Source organism: Elgaria multicarinata, chromosome 8 (genome assembly GCF_023053635.1).
Source record: "Elgaria multicarinata webbii isolate HBS135686 ecotype San Diego chromosome 8, rElgMul1.1.pri, whole genome shotgun sequence".
In the NCBI taxonomy this organism is placed as follows: Eukaryota; Metazoa; Chordata; class Lepidosauria; order Squamata; family Anguidae; genus Elgaria; species Elgaria multicarinata.
This window is the reverse complement of record NC_086178.1, coordinates 22,125,270-22,145,348: the sequence shown is the minus strand read 5'-3', so window position 1 is coordinate 22,145,348 and position 20,079 is coordinate 22,125,270. Positions and strand designations below refer to the sequence as shown.

The window sequence follows — 20,079 nt, the reverse complement described above, 5'->3', positions numbered from 1 at the left end:
GTGCTCACATAAGCACTGGAGTTTACTTTTAAACAGCCTGGTGCAGTGCAATTCTGTGCACTGCCTAGTTGTTATGAGAAGCAATGAAAATTATTTTTATTTCTAACCATTGGGCAAGACCATGTAGTCCAGTGGTGAGCAATATGCAACACCTGCAGCCTCTCAACCCTTTTGGGGAAAGGCAAAATAAAATCTATATATTGGCAAACAAAATCACATGCACAGGTGAGGTGGAAGGAGGCGGTGTGCTCTCTCTCCCTCTCCCTCATGCAACTTAAGTTCACTGCCCCAAGGAGAGGCCAGCTATGTCCTGCCCTTTGGCTAACTCAGGCTATCTTTGCATCATGGAGAAACTCTTCCCCTCTTCATTGAGTTTGCTCTTATTCCCCACCCCATTAATCAATCCACAGTGGTGGCAGCTTGGCAATTGCACCAAGCTGGCTTTGCATAGAAAATGAGAAAGGGGCAATACAACAGACCTAACACAATAAAAGCCTGCCTTGTCCCTGTGTTTGGTTCTGGGGTATTACCAAGTGAGAGGGGAAACCAACAGGCTCCATGCTAGTATGTTAGAAATGCTTGGTTCTTTGAGCAGTTGCTTACAATCTCATACATACTCTGTGTCAAACTGGTCTCTTGGAGGAGAAAGCTGGAACACATTTTTGTATCCAGGACATAGACATTTGTGCTTCTGTTCTTAACTCTTTATCTTCGGGGCTGCAATATCCTAAAATACTATATAAGAATAATACTATAATCCACATCAGGAAATCACTTTGAACCTATACATTGTGCAGCTAATGAAAGATAACTGTGCATTTGATATAATGTATATAATGTTTATCACTCTATGAGTATGAATTTGTGCCCCATTTGTAATTACAGGAGATTACTCCAGGTCCCAGATGCTTGAAGAATAGACAATGCAAGAAAAATAATTTTCAAAACAAAGCCTGCTATACAAATATTTTGCTTTAGGTTATTTATAGCCCAACGCAAGTTACTAAGAAGTGAATGGGACTGAACTGGCGTAAACTCTTTCCATTTATATTTCATAAGGATAGGACTAAACAAATAGTTTCCATACATACTTGAAAAAGTGGCAAAAATACACTCTTAATCTCAAAATGTGCCAGTTGTGCTTTGGCAAAAACTACCTTCACAGGTCCTCCTTATTTGCAATTAATTAGCTGCTCACAAATACTTCTTAGGCTAAGAACCAATTCAAACTTTGACCATTTTACATTCTATAGAAGAATTGTTCCACAGTCAAAAATAAGGTGTTGGAGAATGATGTAATACTTTGTAATTTTTGAATTTTTACAAACACACACACAGATCCCTCACCTGTAAATGTCTGGTGGCTCTTCTTAACTCTGTAAGGAACTGGATTACTTCAAGCATCTGATAACTATTAACAGATTAATTGTGGAAGGTTAACTATAACTACTAGAAACATCTACCTGAAATAGGGTGACCATATGGAAAGGAGGACAGGGCTCCTGTATCTTTTACAGTTGTAGAGAAAAGGGATTTTCAGCAGGTGCCATTTGTATATATAGAGAACCTGGTGAAATTTCCTCTTCATCACAACTGTTAAAGCTGCAGGTGCCCTTCCCTCTTTTAAATCTGGTTACTCTAGTATAGCTCCTGCACTTTACTGTGAAGGGTCCCCCAACTTTGAGGCAGATTTTAGGAGGGTATCAGGGAGACAGAATCACAGAAAAGTACCCCCGTCCCCATTTTGCTGACATGTTTTCCATCGGCAAAGGGACACTAGTTGAATACCACCCATAGAGTGTAAAACTTTACCTGCCATCTAGTGAACCATTTCTAAGAAACAAATCCATCTAAAGAGATTTATATTATTACTGAAACCTAAGAATAAATGAAATAAATACATAGAAGCCTTTCTCATTTAGTTATATTGTCATAATCTTTAGGGCATTTTGTTTTGTGCAAGTTCCAACGCAATGGATAGAAATTCCTTGGTCTTGTGAAACTCTCATTCAAGCTCAGGAGAAATTCTCAATGAACCGAGTCCCATTTCATTTGAATATGTTAACTGAATGATGGCTACAGGATCTTACGTCATATGGTGCAAAATATTAAATAGATATAAAGGATAAATAGTTATTCTTAATACTTTGGTGCCTTTGGTTTAGAAGAGCTCTTGCAAATAACCACCAGGGCATGAGAAAATGTTAGAGCTAAACCCATTGTAATTTCAAAAAGTGCTTATTTCAAATGGGGAGGGAAGAAAAATATTTTAGCAGCATGAAGCAGAAATCTGCTGGGGAAAAACAAAAGATATGGAGAAACAAGTGAAGGAAAACAAAATCCAGAAATATCTGCTAAGCCAAGTTGCCCTTTAGAGCTATTTGATAACTCAGAACTGTACACCAGCACATGGATGACAACGGGATTTCCATTCAGCTAGTGAGTGGAGGTGTGCATTAACACATTTGGTCTATGTTAACTAGCAGCAAGAAAAACTAGAAGGATAACAGCGTAATGCCCTCTTCAGTGCATAGCAGCATACAAAGAATCAACATAATGTATGTGCTTTTTAGTACTTTCTACGAAGGTTGCCATGCCTTCCCAGCTCTCAGCAGCTTTACTACTATGTGCATCAAACTTATTGTACAAGCTCATTTCTCAAGAACACCTCCCCCACCCCCAATTAACCCCCCACCCCAACATTCATACGTTTGCTAAATGTTTAGAAAGAAGGAAATGTGGAATTCAGGTAACCAAGATGCTGATAGTGGAAAGTTTGTTGTGTTCACAAAATGTCTCACATGTTTACATAAAAGCTTCTGCACTTGAAGAAAATACTCTATTGGTGGGTGAGCTGCAGGGTTATGAGAGAAGAGGAGGTCAGTTGCAAGTTCCCTTCAAACTGTACACTCAAGGTTAATTGAAACTCAAAGAGCACAATTAAATGCATAGCATTTTACCATAATCAATGCTTCCACAGACTCTGTGGACTCTTCTGTTAATCCGTATTCTTAAAAAGCTTTCTACAAAGGAAAAAAGTGTATAGAAACACAATTTAAAACTGTAATCAAGGCTATATATTTTTAAAAAATGTTTAAATCTTGTATGGTAAATAACTGCCTTTTGGGAATAAGCATCACCCACAACATTTTACAAACACTTCATAGAGCTTTCCACTGACTCTACCTTGTCCTGCATTTGACTACAACAATTTCCCACAGCTTATGCTTCCTGATAAGCTGGATAACTACTAGAAGGTTCAGAGGCTTACATTACATATGCTCCTCCAACAGTCTTATGTGGAAAAAGATACTTAGCAAAACACAGCAGTAATAACCACATCAAACATTAAGATGCTGGCTTATTACATTTCAGGTCTGCCATCTATTGGAAGCTGTGGTTTAAAGCCTTAGTTTTCCACTACGACTCCTTCAAGGAATTGATCCGTGCACAAATTTTCAGCGCAGGTCCTAGCTTAATATTCATTGCACTCATGAGATGATCCTCTTTTAGTAAGAGAAGAGCTTGCCCATCAATCTCCTGGGCTCGAAATTCATCAGCAATGTCTTGACAACCTGCAAGGAAATAACAAATATTACTTTTAAAATAAGCAGTGACCCTCCTGAAATAGGGATTTTTTTTCAATCTTCGCTTAATGATTTCCATTGCATAAACGAAGGACACATTTATCTGTATCTGATTTGCTTTTTAAATATTTGTTTGCATTCCTGTTTCTAGGAAGGCACAGTCATTCTCTAGGGTTTTACGTCCCATGATCAAACTGCACCCTCTCTCTGTCGCTGTAGAACAATCAGATACATGGAACAGGATATGCCAGTGCCTCAAGCACACTTCCTGTTCACTAATTTCTCTGCCTGTTCTGAAATAGAACATTTATGGCTCCTGGGTTGGAGAAATGCTATTATTGTATATCAAATGCGACAGAGTTCACAAGTTTTATTCATGCATTCATCAAATACATAAGGGAAAGCAAGGTTGCACTGAGCAGACCCACCTTCAGTGTCAAGCATGCTGACTAGCTCCACTCTCTAATGTCCATGCATATAGCACTAACGTTTGCAGGGTCAGTACCTTCGTACAGCTCTATGTACAAAGCCTTCTGTTGGAACAGAAACCCTGTACAATTGGAATACCAGATTATGTGGAAGCCTTCACAGAAGGCTCTATCTCTGCAGATGTCCATGATACATACATGACACCAAGGGCCTGTTCAGAAGACACATTAAACCCTGCTGGTTAAGGCTTTTGGTTAGCAGCAGGGCTTAAGGTGTCTTGTGTGATGCATTTTGCTAAACCCTGCTTACTCATTAACCACAGTCGGACCATCTGTGGCAGGCCTGTTCAGACAACACTTCAGGCTCTGTGGTTAGAGAAACTGTGATTCTCTGGGGTTAGCACTAATGACAAGCTGTGCTATTGCACACAACACTTTAAGCCACAGTTAAGAGCTGCTAACCCTGCTGCAGATGGTCCGACTGTGGTTAGTGAGCGAGCAGGGTTTAGCAAAATGCATCACACAAGACAACGTAAACTCTGCTGCATAACTAAAAGCCTTAACCAGCCGGGTTTAAGGTGTCTTCTGAACAGGCTCAGCTGGATTAGTGGCACTAACCGTGGCTTAAAGTGTTGTGTATGACAGCATGGCTTGTGGCTAGTGCTAGCCCCAGAGAACCACAGTTTCACTAAACACAGAGCCTGAAGTGTCATCTGAACAGGCCCCAAGTTTCCCATTTTGTGATCCCTTGATACTCACAGGTTAAGCTAGTAATAAGATCAAGGCGTAAAGAAAATAGGACCTTGGATAGCTCCAAATGGGTCCTGCTGCTCGGCACGCTTGCAGGAGGATGTTGCCCTAGCAGGCAGCTAAAGCCAATGGAGGCCTTATGTAGACTGATCTGCAGTGTTGTCAGCTCCACCACTTCTGGAAGAGCTCACTGAATTGTTAAAAATTCCTCACCTGATTTTGCAGCCCAAGGCTCCTGCAAGATTGGGAAGATGAAGGTTCTGCCAAGAACTCATCCTCTAAGCCAGAGGATGATGGCAGGGCTGTGTCCTCTGCTCAGGAGAGCCATAAATAAGGCACTTATTGCCTTACACCCGAGGAAGTGGCTTGTGCCTCCTCTGCTGGCACACTGCAAGACCCGGAGGCTGGGGGTCTAGACACCAGGGGGGCAAAGCTAGTCAGTATGTGTGATGACAGGGCATGAACAGGCTAGAGATTCAATGGAATGAGAAGTGCAAGGAACTTGTACTTACTGTTCCCATTACAAAACTGTCACATCTGAAACAGCTCTTATATTACAAGATGATCTCATGCTCTGCTGATGCACAGAGTTAGCAGAGAACAGGAACGATGCTTAGCTGACACTATTTGAACATGAGGACCCCTCATCCTCTTGCTCTTGTGGTGTGACTTCACCCTTCTTTATCTGCAGGACAACAACACTCTGAGTGCTACTATGCTGGTGCTCAGAGGCTCCTGCATAATTGTGCCATGTGGGACTTCTTAAGGATGAAGAGAGGATGAAGCTGGGTCCTTGCTCAAGATCCCAAGTGCTCTTGGAGCAGACTCATCCTCCCACATCTAGTGCAATGTTCTATAAGCAAGAGATATTAGAGATGTTTAAAAGGAAATTGGAGTAGAGATATTTAGGGAAAGATTGCCACATAAACTGTTGTTCCATAAACCTCTTATCAATCACTGCACAACAGCTTCAGTGAATGCACTATGACATAATGTCCAATGCAGGAGGAATAATTAACAGTATTAATAATGGAGATGCTAGGCCGGTTGAAAGAAAGAAAATATTTAAAAAACAAACTGAAAATAAAGCATATACTTTGGCAACTGTTACCTCAGTTTTCATCTGGAGTGTCATAGGGGATTATGGGGAAAGGACCTACTTGACTGAGACAGTCAGACTGTGGAATAATCTCCCTAGGGAGGCTCCCCTGCCATCTACTTTGATGTCAATTCAGCACCAGGAATCTTTTGACTTTTCAAGGCTTTGTACCTGCTTTAACTCTGCAAATTGCTTTTATGCTCATTGAATTTTATTTATTGTGGCTGACTGATTTTTTTTACTGCTCTTTTAAATTGTGATATTTTGATGCTTGTTTTTTATTTGTTTTTACTGGCATTTTAATAGCCACTCAGGAAATTTGCTGAAAAGCAGGGTGAAAAAAATGGAAATTCCCTTAAGTGATTTTCTGTTCTTTGTTGCTCCTAGAGGGCATTCATCACCACCGGGATAGCGCCTCGCCCTGCAGCGCATAGGCAGGGCCACAAATTGCTTTTCCAGGGGGAGGGGCTGACATGCTCTCACAGACCAGACTGGAAAAGCAGATGGCCCCTCAACCCCAAAGTGGAACAGAAGAAAATATACTACACCAACTGGACAAAAAACAGAGCTCAGTGTATACCCAGATTACACCACAAACTGTGCACGAAAAGGAGAAAAGATGACAGAAATAGAAACATTCCCAATGAGTCTCCTCCCACCACCACTTCTACAGTGCTGGCAAAAGCTGCAGACCCTTTCAAGACAAAATCCAGACCTGGTGGTGCAAGCACAGGTGGAGGAATAACCTCCAGAAGGCTCAGAGAACAAAAAATCATGGTGAGGCATTTTCCATTTTCTCCTGAGTCCCCTGAATGACACACATTATCTTCACGACTTGCCAGACAGAGCTGGTTCTCCCACGATTCAGAGTAAAGCCTCTTCCTCAGGTGGTGGATCACAAAGAGCGGCAGATTGGACCTCTCATCACCATCTTCCCGTCCACCACCATTGCTTGTAGCTTGCAACACACGGGGCTGTGGTGTTTTCGTGGTGTGTTTTGCTGCTTTTTTACTCCCCCACCTGCACCATTTGCATCTTGATACAAGAAGGGGATGGAGCATTTTGGCCCTTCCCCTGGAGAAGCAGTTTTTTGGCCCTGCCCAAAACGCTCCAAGGGAAGGCACTCTCCCAAAGATTATGAGACTCAGGAGGATCCCCAAAATAAGAAGAGGTAGTTAAATAAATCAATAATCTCAAAGTGTTCTGTAAATGAACGAAACAAGCGCAATATGAAAGCAAACAGAAGTCAATATTATCCTGTTTCTTTGCAACTAAACCCAGCTCTCATTTGACCTTCCCCCCTCCTCTGCCCTCTCAAGGTAGCAATATTGCCCTGAAACATTTTTAACAAATTCAATTTCCAGTTTCATACCAGGCAAAGAATGGATGAAGGCCCAAACATCTTCAACGGTCCATACTGATGGGTTAGATTGTACGGCTGGTAACAAATCCATGTTGTCTGTCGTTTTCCTAATTCTCAATTCCCTAAGCTCACGCTCTCTTTCCCTCTCACTTTGCCTTCGCAGGCGAGTGGTCATGGCAACCGGCACATTGTCTTCCTGAGAAGCCAAGTCTTCTTCTGCAGATGGATAAGTAATTGGAAGCTGGAAAATGCAGTACAGATAAACCACAGTATAACCATTTTCCTTTATAACTCTTACAAAAGGACACCGTGGAGTTCAGTGAGCATTCCACAGACCTGTCTGAGGAAGTGTTCTCTTGGAGGTCCGTCAGAGGCGCTTGGCCGTCGCCCGCGTCGCCCAAAGCTTTGACCATCTGGGCTCCGGTTCCAACGACTGCTCTTGTCTGATGTGTATAATGCAAATTTCTTACTGCAACTGACGTTGTATCTAAGGGTAAAAAAAGAAGTTTAAACTTTGCTTCAAGAAGGAAAATGTCAAAGCTTAGTGAGGGTGATAAAAAGAAAAGAGAAATAGAGCATTTTTAGCTTTAGCTCCATCATGGAAGAAAGACATCATATGAATTATATATAAGTTCATTAATAAGTAGTTTAAATGAAAACATTTCCTTAAGTGTTCTGAATTCGCTGCATATATTTATACATAACTGAAGAACTCTCAAACAGTTCAAGATATTTTTGTTTATTATTTGTCATAACTTTAAAGGATTTAACCATTTAATTAACTATTAACTAATTAAATGTACACATATGTACAAACAGCAAGAGCTCAATGAAAGTAATTTTTGAGTATCCTGAATTAAAAGTATTGTATTTTGTAAGTACAAAAACAAAACTACCAATTATTCCTGAATTAATATTGTTGTATCTTTAAGTACGAAAACAAAACTACCAATTATTGGCAAGAATCCAAAGAACTGTGAAACTAATTCTGTAAGCCCAAGGGTTTTTTAAGGTTTGTTTTGCCCAGGCAGGACCACAAGAGAAATTGTTTTTGAGACAGAAGGTGGTTTCAAGATGATGATGATGATATGGCATATGGGGAGGGGTTAGTCATTCAAAGAGAAAAAAGGCAAATATTCCAGGTGAGACAGAATAATAAGCAGTTCTTTGGATTCCAGCAACTGTTCAGAATAAGGCTAAGCTTAATTTTTCCACAGGCCCACGTGGGTCTGTGATTTCAAACAATGATTTCTAAGTTGACTGAAACGGATAGTTCTACAGTTCTATTTTCTACTATGCCATCATTCTTCAATCATTATATTAAAGACATACCAACTTGTTAATGCTGGCAGAGTTTAAGCTGTTTGTAGCTTTTTCACAATACCGTTTCTTTGTTTAAACTTTATGCTGCATGGCTTTGGAGTAATTTTCAATGTTTTCCTCCTGTTCTTAACTGGCTGTGTTACGCATGACATTGTTTTAAAGTTTTAAAATTGTTTTAAAGTTTTAGATTGTAAGTTGCCTTAGGCCCCCTTTTGGGATCAAAAGGTGCCATAGAAAATAATAATAATAATAATAATAATAATAATAATAATAATAATAATAGCGAGCCTTCTTTTAAAGTGTTGATGAGCGTGGGCATGCTCTTGCTTCACATTCCCTACTTCTTTGATTCAAGCAAGGGTGGTAGTCTGTCTTTTGTGATTTAAGTAGTTAAAAAAAACTATGATAAAAACTTTAATTTATCATGCTAATTAACAGAAACTGCAAAACCATGATTCAAACATTAAGCAGACTGAATCCTATTATGGGGCCCACAAATCTGTTTGGTTCATAAGATTATGATCCCAGTTACTTTGCTATATTCTAGGAGGCCTACATACAATTTTTATAATCTCGGAAATTATAATTAATGCAGAATACCTCTTGGCACAGGACATGGAGCAGAACCTCTTCGACCGCAAGAACTTGTTCGCATATCCCATTTTCCCACAAAACTCACACTTAAGGAGATCAGTTTCCATCTCATCTAGTCCCTCTAAAGGAAAGAGCAACATAAATTGAGTCAATTTTGAACCATTCTGTTACAAGAACTTACTATTCTCCCAGGCCTTGAACAAAATAAACTGGTACTTGTTATATTTATTTTTAATGATATCTGAAAGCTGCATTTTTAAATTATCCTTGCCCATTTTGAGTTGCTTCCTTTTAAAATTAGGAACTGGACAAGCAACTGGAAATAGTGGAGACTGAACCTGGTGCCTTCTTCATGCAAAGCATGTGTTCAACCACTTATGACTGAGTTATGATCTCTAAACTTAATTCTGCTAATTACAGATGGGACAAATAGCTATGTTGAGCACTGTAGCTCAGCTCCCAACTCTCCTCATCAGGCCACCTTTCTCAAATTTCACTAGGTACTTTCAAGCCTATCTTCACTGCTTTAAGTGCAAGAATTTCACTTTAAAAATATGAAGAAAGAAAAGAATAAAAGAAAGCCGAGAATACAAGATGCACCTTTCTAGATCAGATCAAAGACATATCCTGTACAACATTCTGGTTTTCAGCTTAACCTACCTCACTAGTGAGGCTAAAATGCCATTCTGAGTTACACCTGTTTTGCTGCAGCTTCTTCAGAATGTCCCTATAATTACACCACTAATAAGCTTATGCGGTGGAAGAAAAGGTGAAGCAATTCTTAAATTGTTCCTCTGCCCCAAAACATCTTCCAAGACGGATTGACTCAAATCCCAGGCAAGTTTCCAGAAAGCTTCTGGGGTGGTGAGTTTTTTTAAGCAGCTGTGACTGCTTAAGCATCCCCAGCCAGCAAACCAACTGGTCATGCTGGCTGGAGAAATTGGAAGTTGTAGTCCAATAAATCTGGAGGACAACAGGTTGTGAAAGGCTGCTCTAGCATTTGATAACTAATGGATAAACATGAATGCAAGTATTTAGAAACCACTGAAGAACACATATTTGCTGGAGGTTCCCTGAAGAACAGCAGCTATTAAGCCGAAAGTGACACAAATAAACCTATGGTAAAGTATAACAAATTAGCGCGGATTACAGCTACCACACAAGGGTTCATTGTTCGCAGACTTTTGAATGTCTTGATAAAGAAAAATAAATGATTGAGAAATAAGCAGAAGAGTGAAGTACACAACAGAGTATGACTGGGTTCGTATGACGCACCAGCCAAGGATGATTTGTTTTCCGGAACAAACCATAATTGATTAGCATGTAATCTGAACCCAGACTGTTCTTCTCAGGTTGGGTTGTTTTCCCCAAACAACCCACTCTGAGTAACCATGGTCTGTAGTAGGGGCTGTTTTACTCATGATGGGTAGGTGTGTCATGTGCCAACCCATTTTGGCTAAAGAGCATCTGGCAGCGAACCGCTTGGCTAGAGTGGCAGAAATCCTCCTGCTCTTGTCCCACAGCGCCGCGATCAACATTTGCTAGTGACAGCCCCTCTAATGGTGCCCAAACGGCACCCTGGAGGGACTGTCACCCTGCATTTGTCCCTGTCTATCTCCCCACTCTTGGCTTTGATTGCAATCTTGATTGTGACTGGAGCCCTGTAAAAAACAATTTCCAAGACCCATTTTGTGCAAACATGGGGCTGCAAAAATAAAAAAGGTGCCCCTTCCTGAAATCCAGATGATGGCAGGGGAAATTCCAACCCCGCCTTTAAATCCCAATGCAAGCCTATGGAGATCACCTTCAGTTCAGTATCTGAGGAGTTAAAATGTTGCTGCCAGTACTTCAGTGTTCTGAGAGTACTGAGAGGAACTTCAGGGTTCCTGTCAGCATTCTGACAGCACGGAAGAGGTAGCAGGAAACGGTCAAGCCACAAACATACATGTGCCAACTCATAGGAGGGTTACTCTAGCAATACAGCAAGGTTCAGATGCTTCATAAAACAATACAGGGCCAGAACAATGTGAGGCATCTTTGCTGGCACTCCATCCTCCCCATCTGGATTTGGGACTGAAAGACCCAGGAAAAGTGTAGGTGTATGGAGGGTAAGTTGTAAGCAAGTACAATTTGTGACATTGCACAATATCATGACTGATCACGGGGCACGTCAAATAAGGCATCAGCCTTAGTTTCCAATTTCCTCGCTTCATGGAGCTTGGGACAACATGAGACAACCTTAACTCTAGTCTTAAACTTATTTTACATAAGTCAATTCAGTGTTCCTTAACACACAAATGCCTGATCTAACAGGAGAGACCCATGCATGCAACTGATGCACATCCATATTCAGTTACATTAGAATTTCATGGATGCATCTGATGTAGATGGGGAAGCACATCTCCAGCCAGGGGCCACAGCTGCATCAGAGCAAAAATGTTTTCTTACAGACTGATCACTCAGCAGATTCAGCATTCACACAAAACAGATGGCATTAAGTGACACCTATTGAGAAACTCTCCTAACTGTGTTTGAAATCTCAGGATACAGCCTCGTAGTGGAAAAAAGAGATAGGGTCAGATTTCAGAACATATTTAAAGTGCCTGGGGAAATAGTTGCTCAATATATTTTAAGTAAAATGCACAAACCTTCAGTAATTATATCCTCCAGCTCTGTGTCTGAGGAGTTGTCTGCATGTTTTGCATTGTTCTGTAGCTCTGGCTCAACACACATTACATTCATCACCTGGCCCTCCACCAGGAGTCTCTTTTTTGCAGGCTGCTCAACCAGAAGAGATGAACAACTTACCTGTTACAAGAGAAAGATCAAATCATGATACAAGAAAATAATACATATTATTTACTACACTTAGCCTTGAAAACTACAAGGTAAGGGCCTGTTTACTGCCATGAAGTAGACACAGGGGTACATAATAAGTGCATGCAGCAATTTTAAAGACAGACACTGGCTGGAGTCTTTTGCAGCCTACAGCCCATATCAGACCCAACATAAGGAGGAAAATAGATGAGATGAGGATGGAGAAATGAGAAAAGAAGGGACAAAGAAATCTATCATTTGAAATGCAGCTTTGCTCTTTTCAGACTTCCATCTGTGGCTTTGAAATTTCATAGGGAAAATGCCAAAAGAAGACACTGGAGAAAAACAGATGTTATTTCCCAACACCACTGCTCTAATTTCCCAACACCACTGCTCTAACAACAGGATTTCGCCACTCCTTTCATAAGAGACTTATTATCTTCCATTGTCTATTTTTGGTCCTTACATGCATGCACAGTACAGGAAAGAAAATAGACAAAAAAAAATCTGTTATGAAAAGAGTTGAAAAATACCCTTGAATAGAGAACTTTAGGTTTAAATACATATTAAAAAAAAACTATTTTCCATAGCACCTTTCGATACTTTCCCTTTATTCTTTCCTCTCCGAAGTTCAATTGTACTTGAGAGCTGATTTCAACAGCAGGGTGGCATTTAGTGACAACTCTTAAGAGTGTGGCAGAGTAAAGCAATCTCATCAGTCTACTAACTCACTCTTCTTTGGAGCATAATGTTTGCTAACTCACTCTTCTCTGGAGCATAATGTTTGTAGGGAGGAGCTGGTCTTCACTCTTAAAGTTCAATGGGGGTCACAAAGGAAGGCAAACGTGGGACACCTTCTTTGAACAATCTACTGCTGCTGAGCCAGACTGTTTTGAAACCTTGCTACACAAATATTTAAGGGATTTTCAAAACAACATCAAAGAGTCTAATTTGACTACAGATGTTTCTGCCACAATAGCATGTGTATATTTTAATCATACATTTATTGTTTTCTTTTCAGATTCAGGCAATACAACTAAACCAATAAACAGCAATCCTATTGGCTTCAGTGAGATTGTTTCTAATACATTATTTGATGGGCAGCAGCTACTAGCATCAAGGGCAGCTGCTAGCAACAAGCTTGGTTTGTTGTAAAGTTATTCAGAGTAAAAAGCTTTAGTTAAGCAACAGCCCCAAATAACCACAACATATGCCTTTTTAAACAAAGACATCACACATATATTGTTCAACGTCACATTTTTACACTTACAGGAAATGGTTCTAAGCCCTCTTGGATCACAAAACCCTCAATAACATGGGTAAGGATTTGTGGCTTAACGATTGCTTGTGGGAGTTTGTTTTCTATGCTAGGGTTCCTATTAGACACTGATGCGCTGTTACTCCTTGTTGCAACTGCAGGAAGCAAAAGAGGTGGTTGTGTAATAGAGGCATGTGAAGGGTCTGATGGTGATTTAATTACAGAAGCGCTGACAGATGAGGCCCCTGAAGGATGTCCCTCTTGTTCTGAAAAAAAAAAGAGGAATGTATTTCTTTTAAAAATGACTCAAACTCAAAAGTCTTCACACTTATAGAAAGCATTCTTGGCTTGCTACTACAAAATTCTCTTTCTAATATGTTTATCAACTGACAGATTGTAAAGGTAATTGACACTTGGTCCACTGCCCTCCCATGCTTAGTTAAGGGCCTTGCAGTACTCACATGTGCGCTATTAGTTGGTTGACCATATGAAAAGGAGGACAGGGCTCCTGTATCTTCAAGAGTGGCATAGAAAAGGGAATTTCAGCAGGTGCCATTTGTATGCATGCAGCAGCTGGTGAAATTCCCTCTTCATCACAACAGTTGAAGCTGCAGGTGCCCTGCCCTCTTTTAAATCTGGTCATTCTAGTATAGCTCCTGCACTTTAACTGTTAAAGATACAGGAGCCCTGTCCTCCTTTTCATATGGTCACCCTAGCTATTAGGGCGGAAATTGCATAATATAGTCTTGATTTGCATGATGTGATTTAACAGCATAATTTTTCATTAGTGTAGAAGCTTGGCTTCGCTGACACGAAATTTGTTGGTAGGAGGGATACAGTATAGTACCAGTGGAATACACCATCCTCCTCATCTTCCTCTTAAGTTCTTGCCATTATTCAAGCCTATTAAATATTATTGTTACATTCAGTGAACTGCATTCATTTCTTCTAAGATTTAGGGACAGGCTAAACATAATGATGTGGTGCCCAGTTTTGATAGCTACTGATATTCTTGTCCTCTGAAGAGGATAACATAATTTATCATTAACTGTGAAGTCTGCTTTTGTGCCATTTCACTTCTTAAATGGAAATTAATTAAAGTATACACAGTTAAGAAATATGTATGTTCAGATAAATGCATTGACTGTAATATTGGTCTGTGAATTAATCTGTGGCTCAAGATGAGGACTGGAATGCAATGTAAGGTGTGGGGGTTAAAATGCAATGATAATTCAGTTACACCTAGAGCCATGATGTAACGTAAGATATCTGGCAACAGTACTTGCATCTCACCCTGCAACAAATCATGGTTTAGGCAGAAGACTGAATCCCCCATCCACCCAACTCCTGCAGCTCAACAACGTTGCCTGGCTCTGTGGTCTGTGAAACCCTGAGATGGTGTCCCTTCATCAATCATGCCAGCCATCAGTTGCTGAGGTTTCCAAATTCTCCACTGTACTTCAGGGCCCAAGAACACCTGAGTATTGATAGTCTGCTGCTGCTTACTTAAACCCTTCCCCACAGAAACCGTTCAACTCCTTCCTCATCTGGTCCCACTGATGTTGTGATTCTTTGCCAGTTCCATAGCTCCCTCATGTTTACATGTTTTAACAGGTCCTCCAATCTACTCCTTGGCCTTCAGTGGTCTGAGCTGCAGTACTGTTAGCATAACCACCTCCATTTTAACAGGAAACTGTAAAATCTCCCATTGCACACCAAGCAAAATGTCATAATGCCCTGTATGAGAATGTCTCCTTGTGTGCGTCCCTGATTACTAATATATAAACAAGATATTATATATTATATATTATTCACAAATTAGGTGTTCTTTGACCATTTCTTTATCAATCTCAAACTGCAATCCTGCCTCCTCAACTTCACTTTTTCCAGGAAGGAGTCATAGACCCGCTTTTAGGAGAAGACCGAGGCAAAATAGGAATTTAGCACTTCAGCCTTTTCTTTGTTGTCTGTTATCAATTTGCCTTCCTCATTAAGCAGTTGAACCACCCACTGATGATCTATTTAGATGGCTCACTAGTTAGTTATCCAATATGGAGTAGTTAAAAGAGGGATTTCTTGCATTGTATTTTGTTCCATTGTAATGATTTTTGTTTATCCTTGCTTTTTTGCCTTCCCTGTATTTTGTCTTTTGTGAAAAGTCTTGCAAAGTCTGTAATCCACCAGCAAATGTATTTGTATTGTGAAGCCTTAGCCACAGATGATCTAAAAGAAGCTAGCAAGCTTGAGTTTTGTATTGCTTTAAAGGGGGGAAAATGTTAGCATAACCACCTCCATTTTTAACAGGAAACTGTAAAATCTCCATTGCACACCAAGCAAAATGTCATAATGCCCTGTATGAGAATGTCTCCTTGTGTGCGTCCCTGATTACTAATATAAACAAGAGTCCTGGCTCCAGCTGTCTGTGTCGAAGTTAACTCTCTGTAACTTACTGTCAGGCCAAAGGTATTGTTTACAGGACTGTTTAGCATAATTAGCTATGCCTCAGTGTTATGTTCTGATTGGTTAATGCTGCTACTGGGCCCTGCCCCTTGAAAGCTTTAATACTGTACCATATTCCCTATGTTTTTTGTCTGATTGCTCCCTTTGAAGAGACCAGGCCTTGATTACTAATCAATAAAGCGCTTTTGAACCCTCTGTCGTTGGAATGGTGGAGTCGTGCTTAAGGGCTGTTTGGATCTCGTCCTTGGGTGAAAAGAACATTGATCTAACAGTACTACATGTGCAAACAAGTGAAGGCTGCTGCCATTTGCTTCGTTTTAAAGCTGCAAACCTAGGTTGTCTACTGCCAAAGCCAAGCCAGACTAGTTGACTCGGTGATTAGATTTTTCTTTCCCCCTCCTTAAATCTGTGGTTTCTGATATGTTCTTTCTGCTGTGCAAAGAAGGAGGAACAATGTTCAAAATGTGCTGAATTCAAGAAAGAATTCGTATATTCAGGATACTGGGTGAGATTCTCTCAGTTTACCTTGTAGGGCAATAATCAGGCCTTAATTTTGCACAAAGAAAGAGGCAAAAGGACCAGAAGATGCCCTAAATAATTATGCACCTCTATATTCCTTCTTACCTGGAAAAGGCTCCTCATAGGCTAGTTCTTCTCTGTTTCTTAAGGTTATAGCTGGTGGTGACAAGGTTGGTGGAGTGGGGGTCTGAGCCATACGGTCACATTCTGATTCCTCTGGCATCTCTTCCTCACACATCTCCTCCACTTGATAAATCTGCATTGAACAAATCAGCACTTTTAGAAGCAAGTCCTTTTGATATTTTATGGATTTTGTTAGCTATCCTGGGTTTTTATTTTTTTGAAAGAAAGGCAGGATTAACGTATTAAAAATAAACAAAATGGAAGTTTTGTAAATGACTGTAAAATGAACTTTAAAAATAGATAGCATAGTTAACCACTGTACTTTACTTCTTAAGAATATGATTATGTGCTATTGACTGGAGAATCAAATTATAACTTACAAGAAAGGGCAAGAAAAATAATAATGCAAAAGCACAAAATATATAATATATAATTTAGGAATGAACAACTTTTGAAGATATTCATGAAGATAGAAAATTAATCAGACATTTAAAATAAGCTTTTGGAGTTGGTCACTTTAGGCGTTCTGACTCTATACTGTTAGCTTCACCCTACCCGGTGCCTGTTTACACTTCCCTGTGCCTGTTTGCATTCTCTTTCCCTCCTTATTGTTTACTACAACTTTATTAGATTGTAAGACTATGCGGCAGGGTCTTGCTATTTACTGTGTGGTCTGTGCAGCACCATGTACATCGATGGTGCTATATAAATAAATAAATAATAAATAATAAATAATAAATAATAATAATAATAATAATAGTAATAGTAATCTCACCAACAACTCTATTGCCTAACTGTGGTTATATCACAATTGCCTCCAAAAAGCAGCAATAGGATCAAAGACCTAAATATATCAATAACAGAAAACTCACATGGGTCTTTGATCATTTGTGTCCCTGGAGAGAAACCACATGTTCATCAAATATGCTAGATCCTTGCACATCTTTTGTCTTCTACCATTGTTTTTTTATTCCTTGACTGTTTTATTTTGTTTTAGATTTTATGATGTGTTTAATGTTCTAATGGTGTTACCTGTATTTTGTGAACAGCCCAGAGGGCTCAGGCTATTGGGTGGTTTAGAAAGGTAGACAAACATATCCTCTGTTATTATTATATAGACTATCTGTCACTACTGTAGCCACTAGACCATGAAATCTAGACACCTGAAACTTGGAACGCATTCTAAGAGGAACCTTGGGGTGGGCACCTTAGGGTTGTTTTGTTTTTAAAACGTATTAATTAATTTTAATTAATTAAAAGTGTCCATGTGGTGGAAGTTGCAGTAATATATTCAGACTTCCCTAACCAGCACATAGCTTTGCAGTCCAAACAGTTTGAATCTACTGGAGATGAGCAGGACGGAGGTATACACCTGCCCTCCCTCCCTCCCGTGAGGTAGCTCCCATCAGGGTAATGGAGTGGGCAGACTCCTCCTTCATGGGGCTCTAGGTATACATCATGGCAGGGGGCATGCCCAGGGGTGCTAGTGGGCATGGTTTCACTCAGATGGGGAGGATACAATGTATCCAACTCTGACAGCTGTTTAAGTTTGCGTGAAGGCTTTGCTGTAAGGGCTAGTCCAACCCTGTGAAGTTAAGAAAGAAAAGAAAAGCTGTGCACACTGAATTATGTACAGATAAGTACACATATATTCGGTGCAGAGAATATACCAAAACCTATTACACCATACCATATTACAAATTGGGCGTTTCCCCTTAAAGTACTTTAAAGCAGACTTTTGATAAAGTAAAGCTGGAGGAGGAAATAATTAGCATACACAGATGGGCTATAATCAATTTATCCTTCAATTAGGATGAGTGAAAAGCACTTTTTACAGTGATTACTGCTTCATAATTGGAAAACAGCTGGTGCAAAGATGACAGCATTTTAATGTAATCCTAGAATAAAATGCTTCAGTCTACTTGATGTAGAAACGTATTTGTTTAGACAGTTTTACTCTATTCTTCTGTTTGAAATCAAATGTAGACCCTATCACACAAAAATCCTAAAACTGGTAAATGTTTTGTATAAAAGACATCTATTTAAAACAATATGAAAAGCTTACTCATGAGGAAAAAAATAAGATCTAACAAAAAAACCTATCAATATTATATCTAGCTTTAACTTGCCAGTGTTTCAGCTCGCTTTAAAATTAGATAGGAAGTTACCAGAGGCTTACCACTGGGGTTTCAACGGGTACTGCTTGCTGCACTTGAAGGTTTACTGCAATTGTCTGAGGAGGAGGAAGGGACTGAAATGGCAGCTGGACTAAAGCTTCAGCAGCAGGAAGCTCCTCCTCGGAAACCAATGTGTTTTGTACCAAAACCTGACCCTGGGACAACATTTCAGGCTGTACTTGTAGAGACTGAACAGGAGAAAGGGGGAGAGGCTGATTGTGGGTTGGAGTTGTTGACAGCTGTGGAGAGGTTGCAGCTGGAATTGGTGTGGGCTGCAAAGTTGGATACTGTTGATAAGGTGTCGGAGATGTTATCTGCTGGCCTGTGGACACCATGGAAGGCTGATCTGCTGAGCCAATGTGTACTACTGGAGAAGGTGGCAGTTGAGGTGGAAGATTAGTGGACTGTGATATTGGTTCTGTTGGGCTATCATCGGCCTGTGCTGTGTTATGTTCTGACTGAAGTGTTGACGATGCTAGTGGATGTGACTGTGAGTGAATAAGAGCTTGGGGGTGAATAATTATAGTTGGCGACTGGCTTGGTGAAGGAGGTGGTGGGGGAGATACAACCACTGATTGCTGTGAGGACTGGGATGGGGTTGGAGAAAGTGGAGGAGGAAGAGGAGGAGGATGGATGTGAATGGGTGTACAGTGCTGTGATAGGGTATTGCTGGGAGTTGAAGGAAGAGCATGGCCCTGGAGTGGTACACAATGTTGTGAAGAAGATGCTTCCTGATGGGAAGGAAGTTGGAGTGTGATTGGTTGAACTTGCTGCTGCTGGAAGATCAGCTGATGATGGGAAATTTTTGAAGGTGGTGAATGAAGAGAGGACTGTTGATGCTTTAGTAGAGAATGAGGTTGGATTGGAGAATATGAAGCTGCACAGTGAAAAGGAAAAAAATAACAATTAATATTCCTTTAAATCCATTAAAAATTTCCCCAAAGATACAGAACTATGTCTACTCAGTGTTTGGCCAAACCAAGCAAAGAGATCATTCTCTTTATGAATAACAACATCCAACATGTATAATACAATACCTTCAGTTTGACAAATTCTTGGAGAAACACATGTGTGGACAATGAAATGAAATCCAATCCCATAACAATATTTTGACTGGGCTATGCATTCTACAAATACAGTTTTTTTTTTTTTAGCATAAGCAGTGTAGTCAAAGCACTTTTATGGAACCGAATTTCCACAGGGGAGCATACATCTGGCACCAAGAAAGGCGTAATTAGATTTGTTTGCATTTTTCTGGTTCTACTAGTAATGCGGAGGGGTCTGGAGCTTTGCAGTGAACTGAAGATACATATCTGACCACTGAAGATTTTGATCGGTCTCTCTTCTGGTTTCTCAGATATTATCAGGCATACCCCCAAATATATTCCAGCCTATCTTCACAGCCACAGTAGTAGGAAAACATTTTAAAAAATGAAACCTTGATTCTTAGTAAACCAAATTCTGCATCCAATACTAAATTTTGTGGTTATGTGGAATGCGCATAAAACCCTAGATATTGCCCTGACCCAGGATGGGGCTAAACACAAGCAGAAGGCAAACAGGTTCTGCATAAAAAATTCC

At 40.1% G+C, this 20,079-nt stretch overlaps 1 protein-coding gene across 2 annotated transcripts in view; it reads right to left on the bottom strand.

The window, feature by feature from the left end:
* Positions 1-2,710: 2,710 nt before the first annotated feature.
* Positions 2,711-20,079, bottom strand: part of PHC3 (polyhomeotic homolog 3) — a 56,593-nt gene continuing 39,224 nt past the window's right edge. The window contains exons 8-15 of one of the 2 annotated variants that reach the window (XM_063131989.1): positions 18,501-19,375; positions 16,304-16,454; positions 13,232-13,485; positions 11,793-11,952; positions 9,151-9,265; positions 7,564-7,714; positions 7,237-7,468; positions 2,711-3,575 (exon numbers count right to left, since the gene is read on the bottom strand). In XM_063131989.1, coding sequence (XP_062988059.1) covers positions 3,421-3,575; positions 7,237-7,468; positions 7,564-7,714; positions 9,151-9,265; positions 11,793-11,952; positions 13,232-13,485; positions 16,304-16,454; positions 18,501-19,375 — 2,093 coding nt within the window. In that variant the 3' untranslated portion in view covers positions 2,711-3,420. Of the gene's footprint in view, positions 3,576-7,236; positions 7,469-7,563; positions 7,715-9,150; positions 9,266-11,792; positions 11,953-13,231; positions 13,486-16,303; positions 16,455-18,500; positions 19,376-20,079 lie in introns of those variants that run through there. The other variant, XM_063131990.1, reaches the window with a different exon arrangement.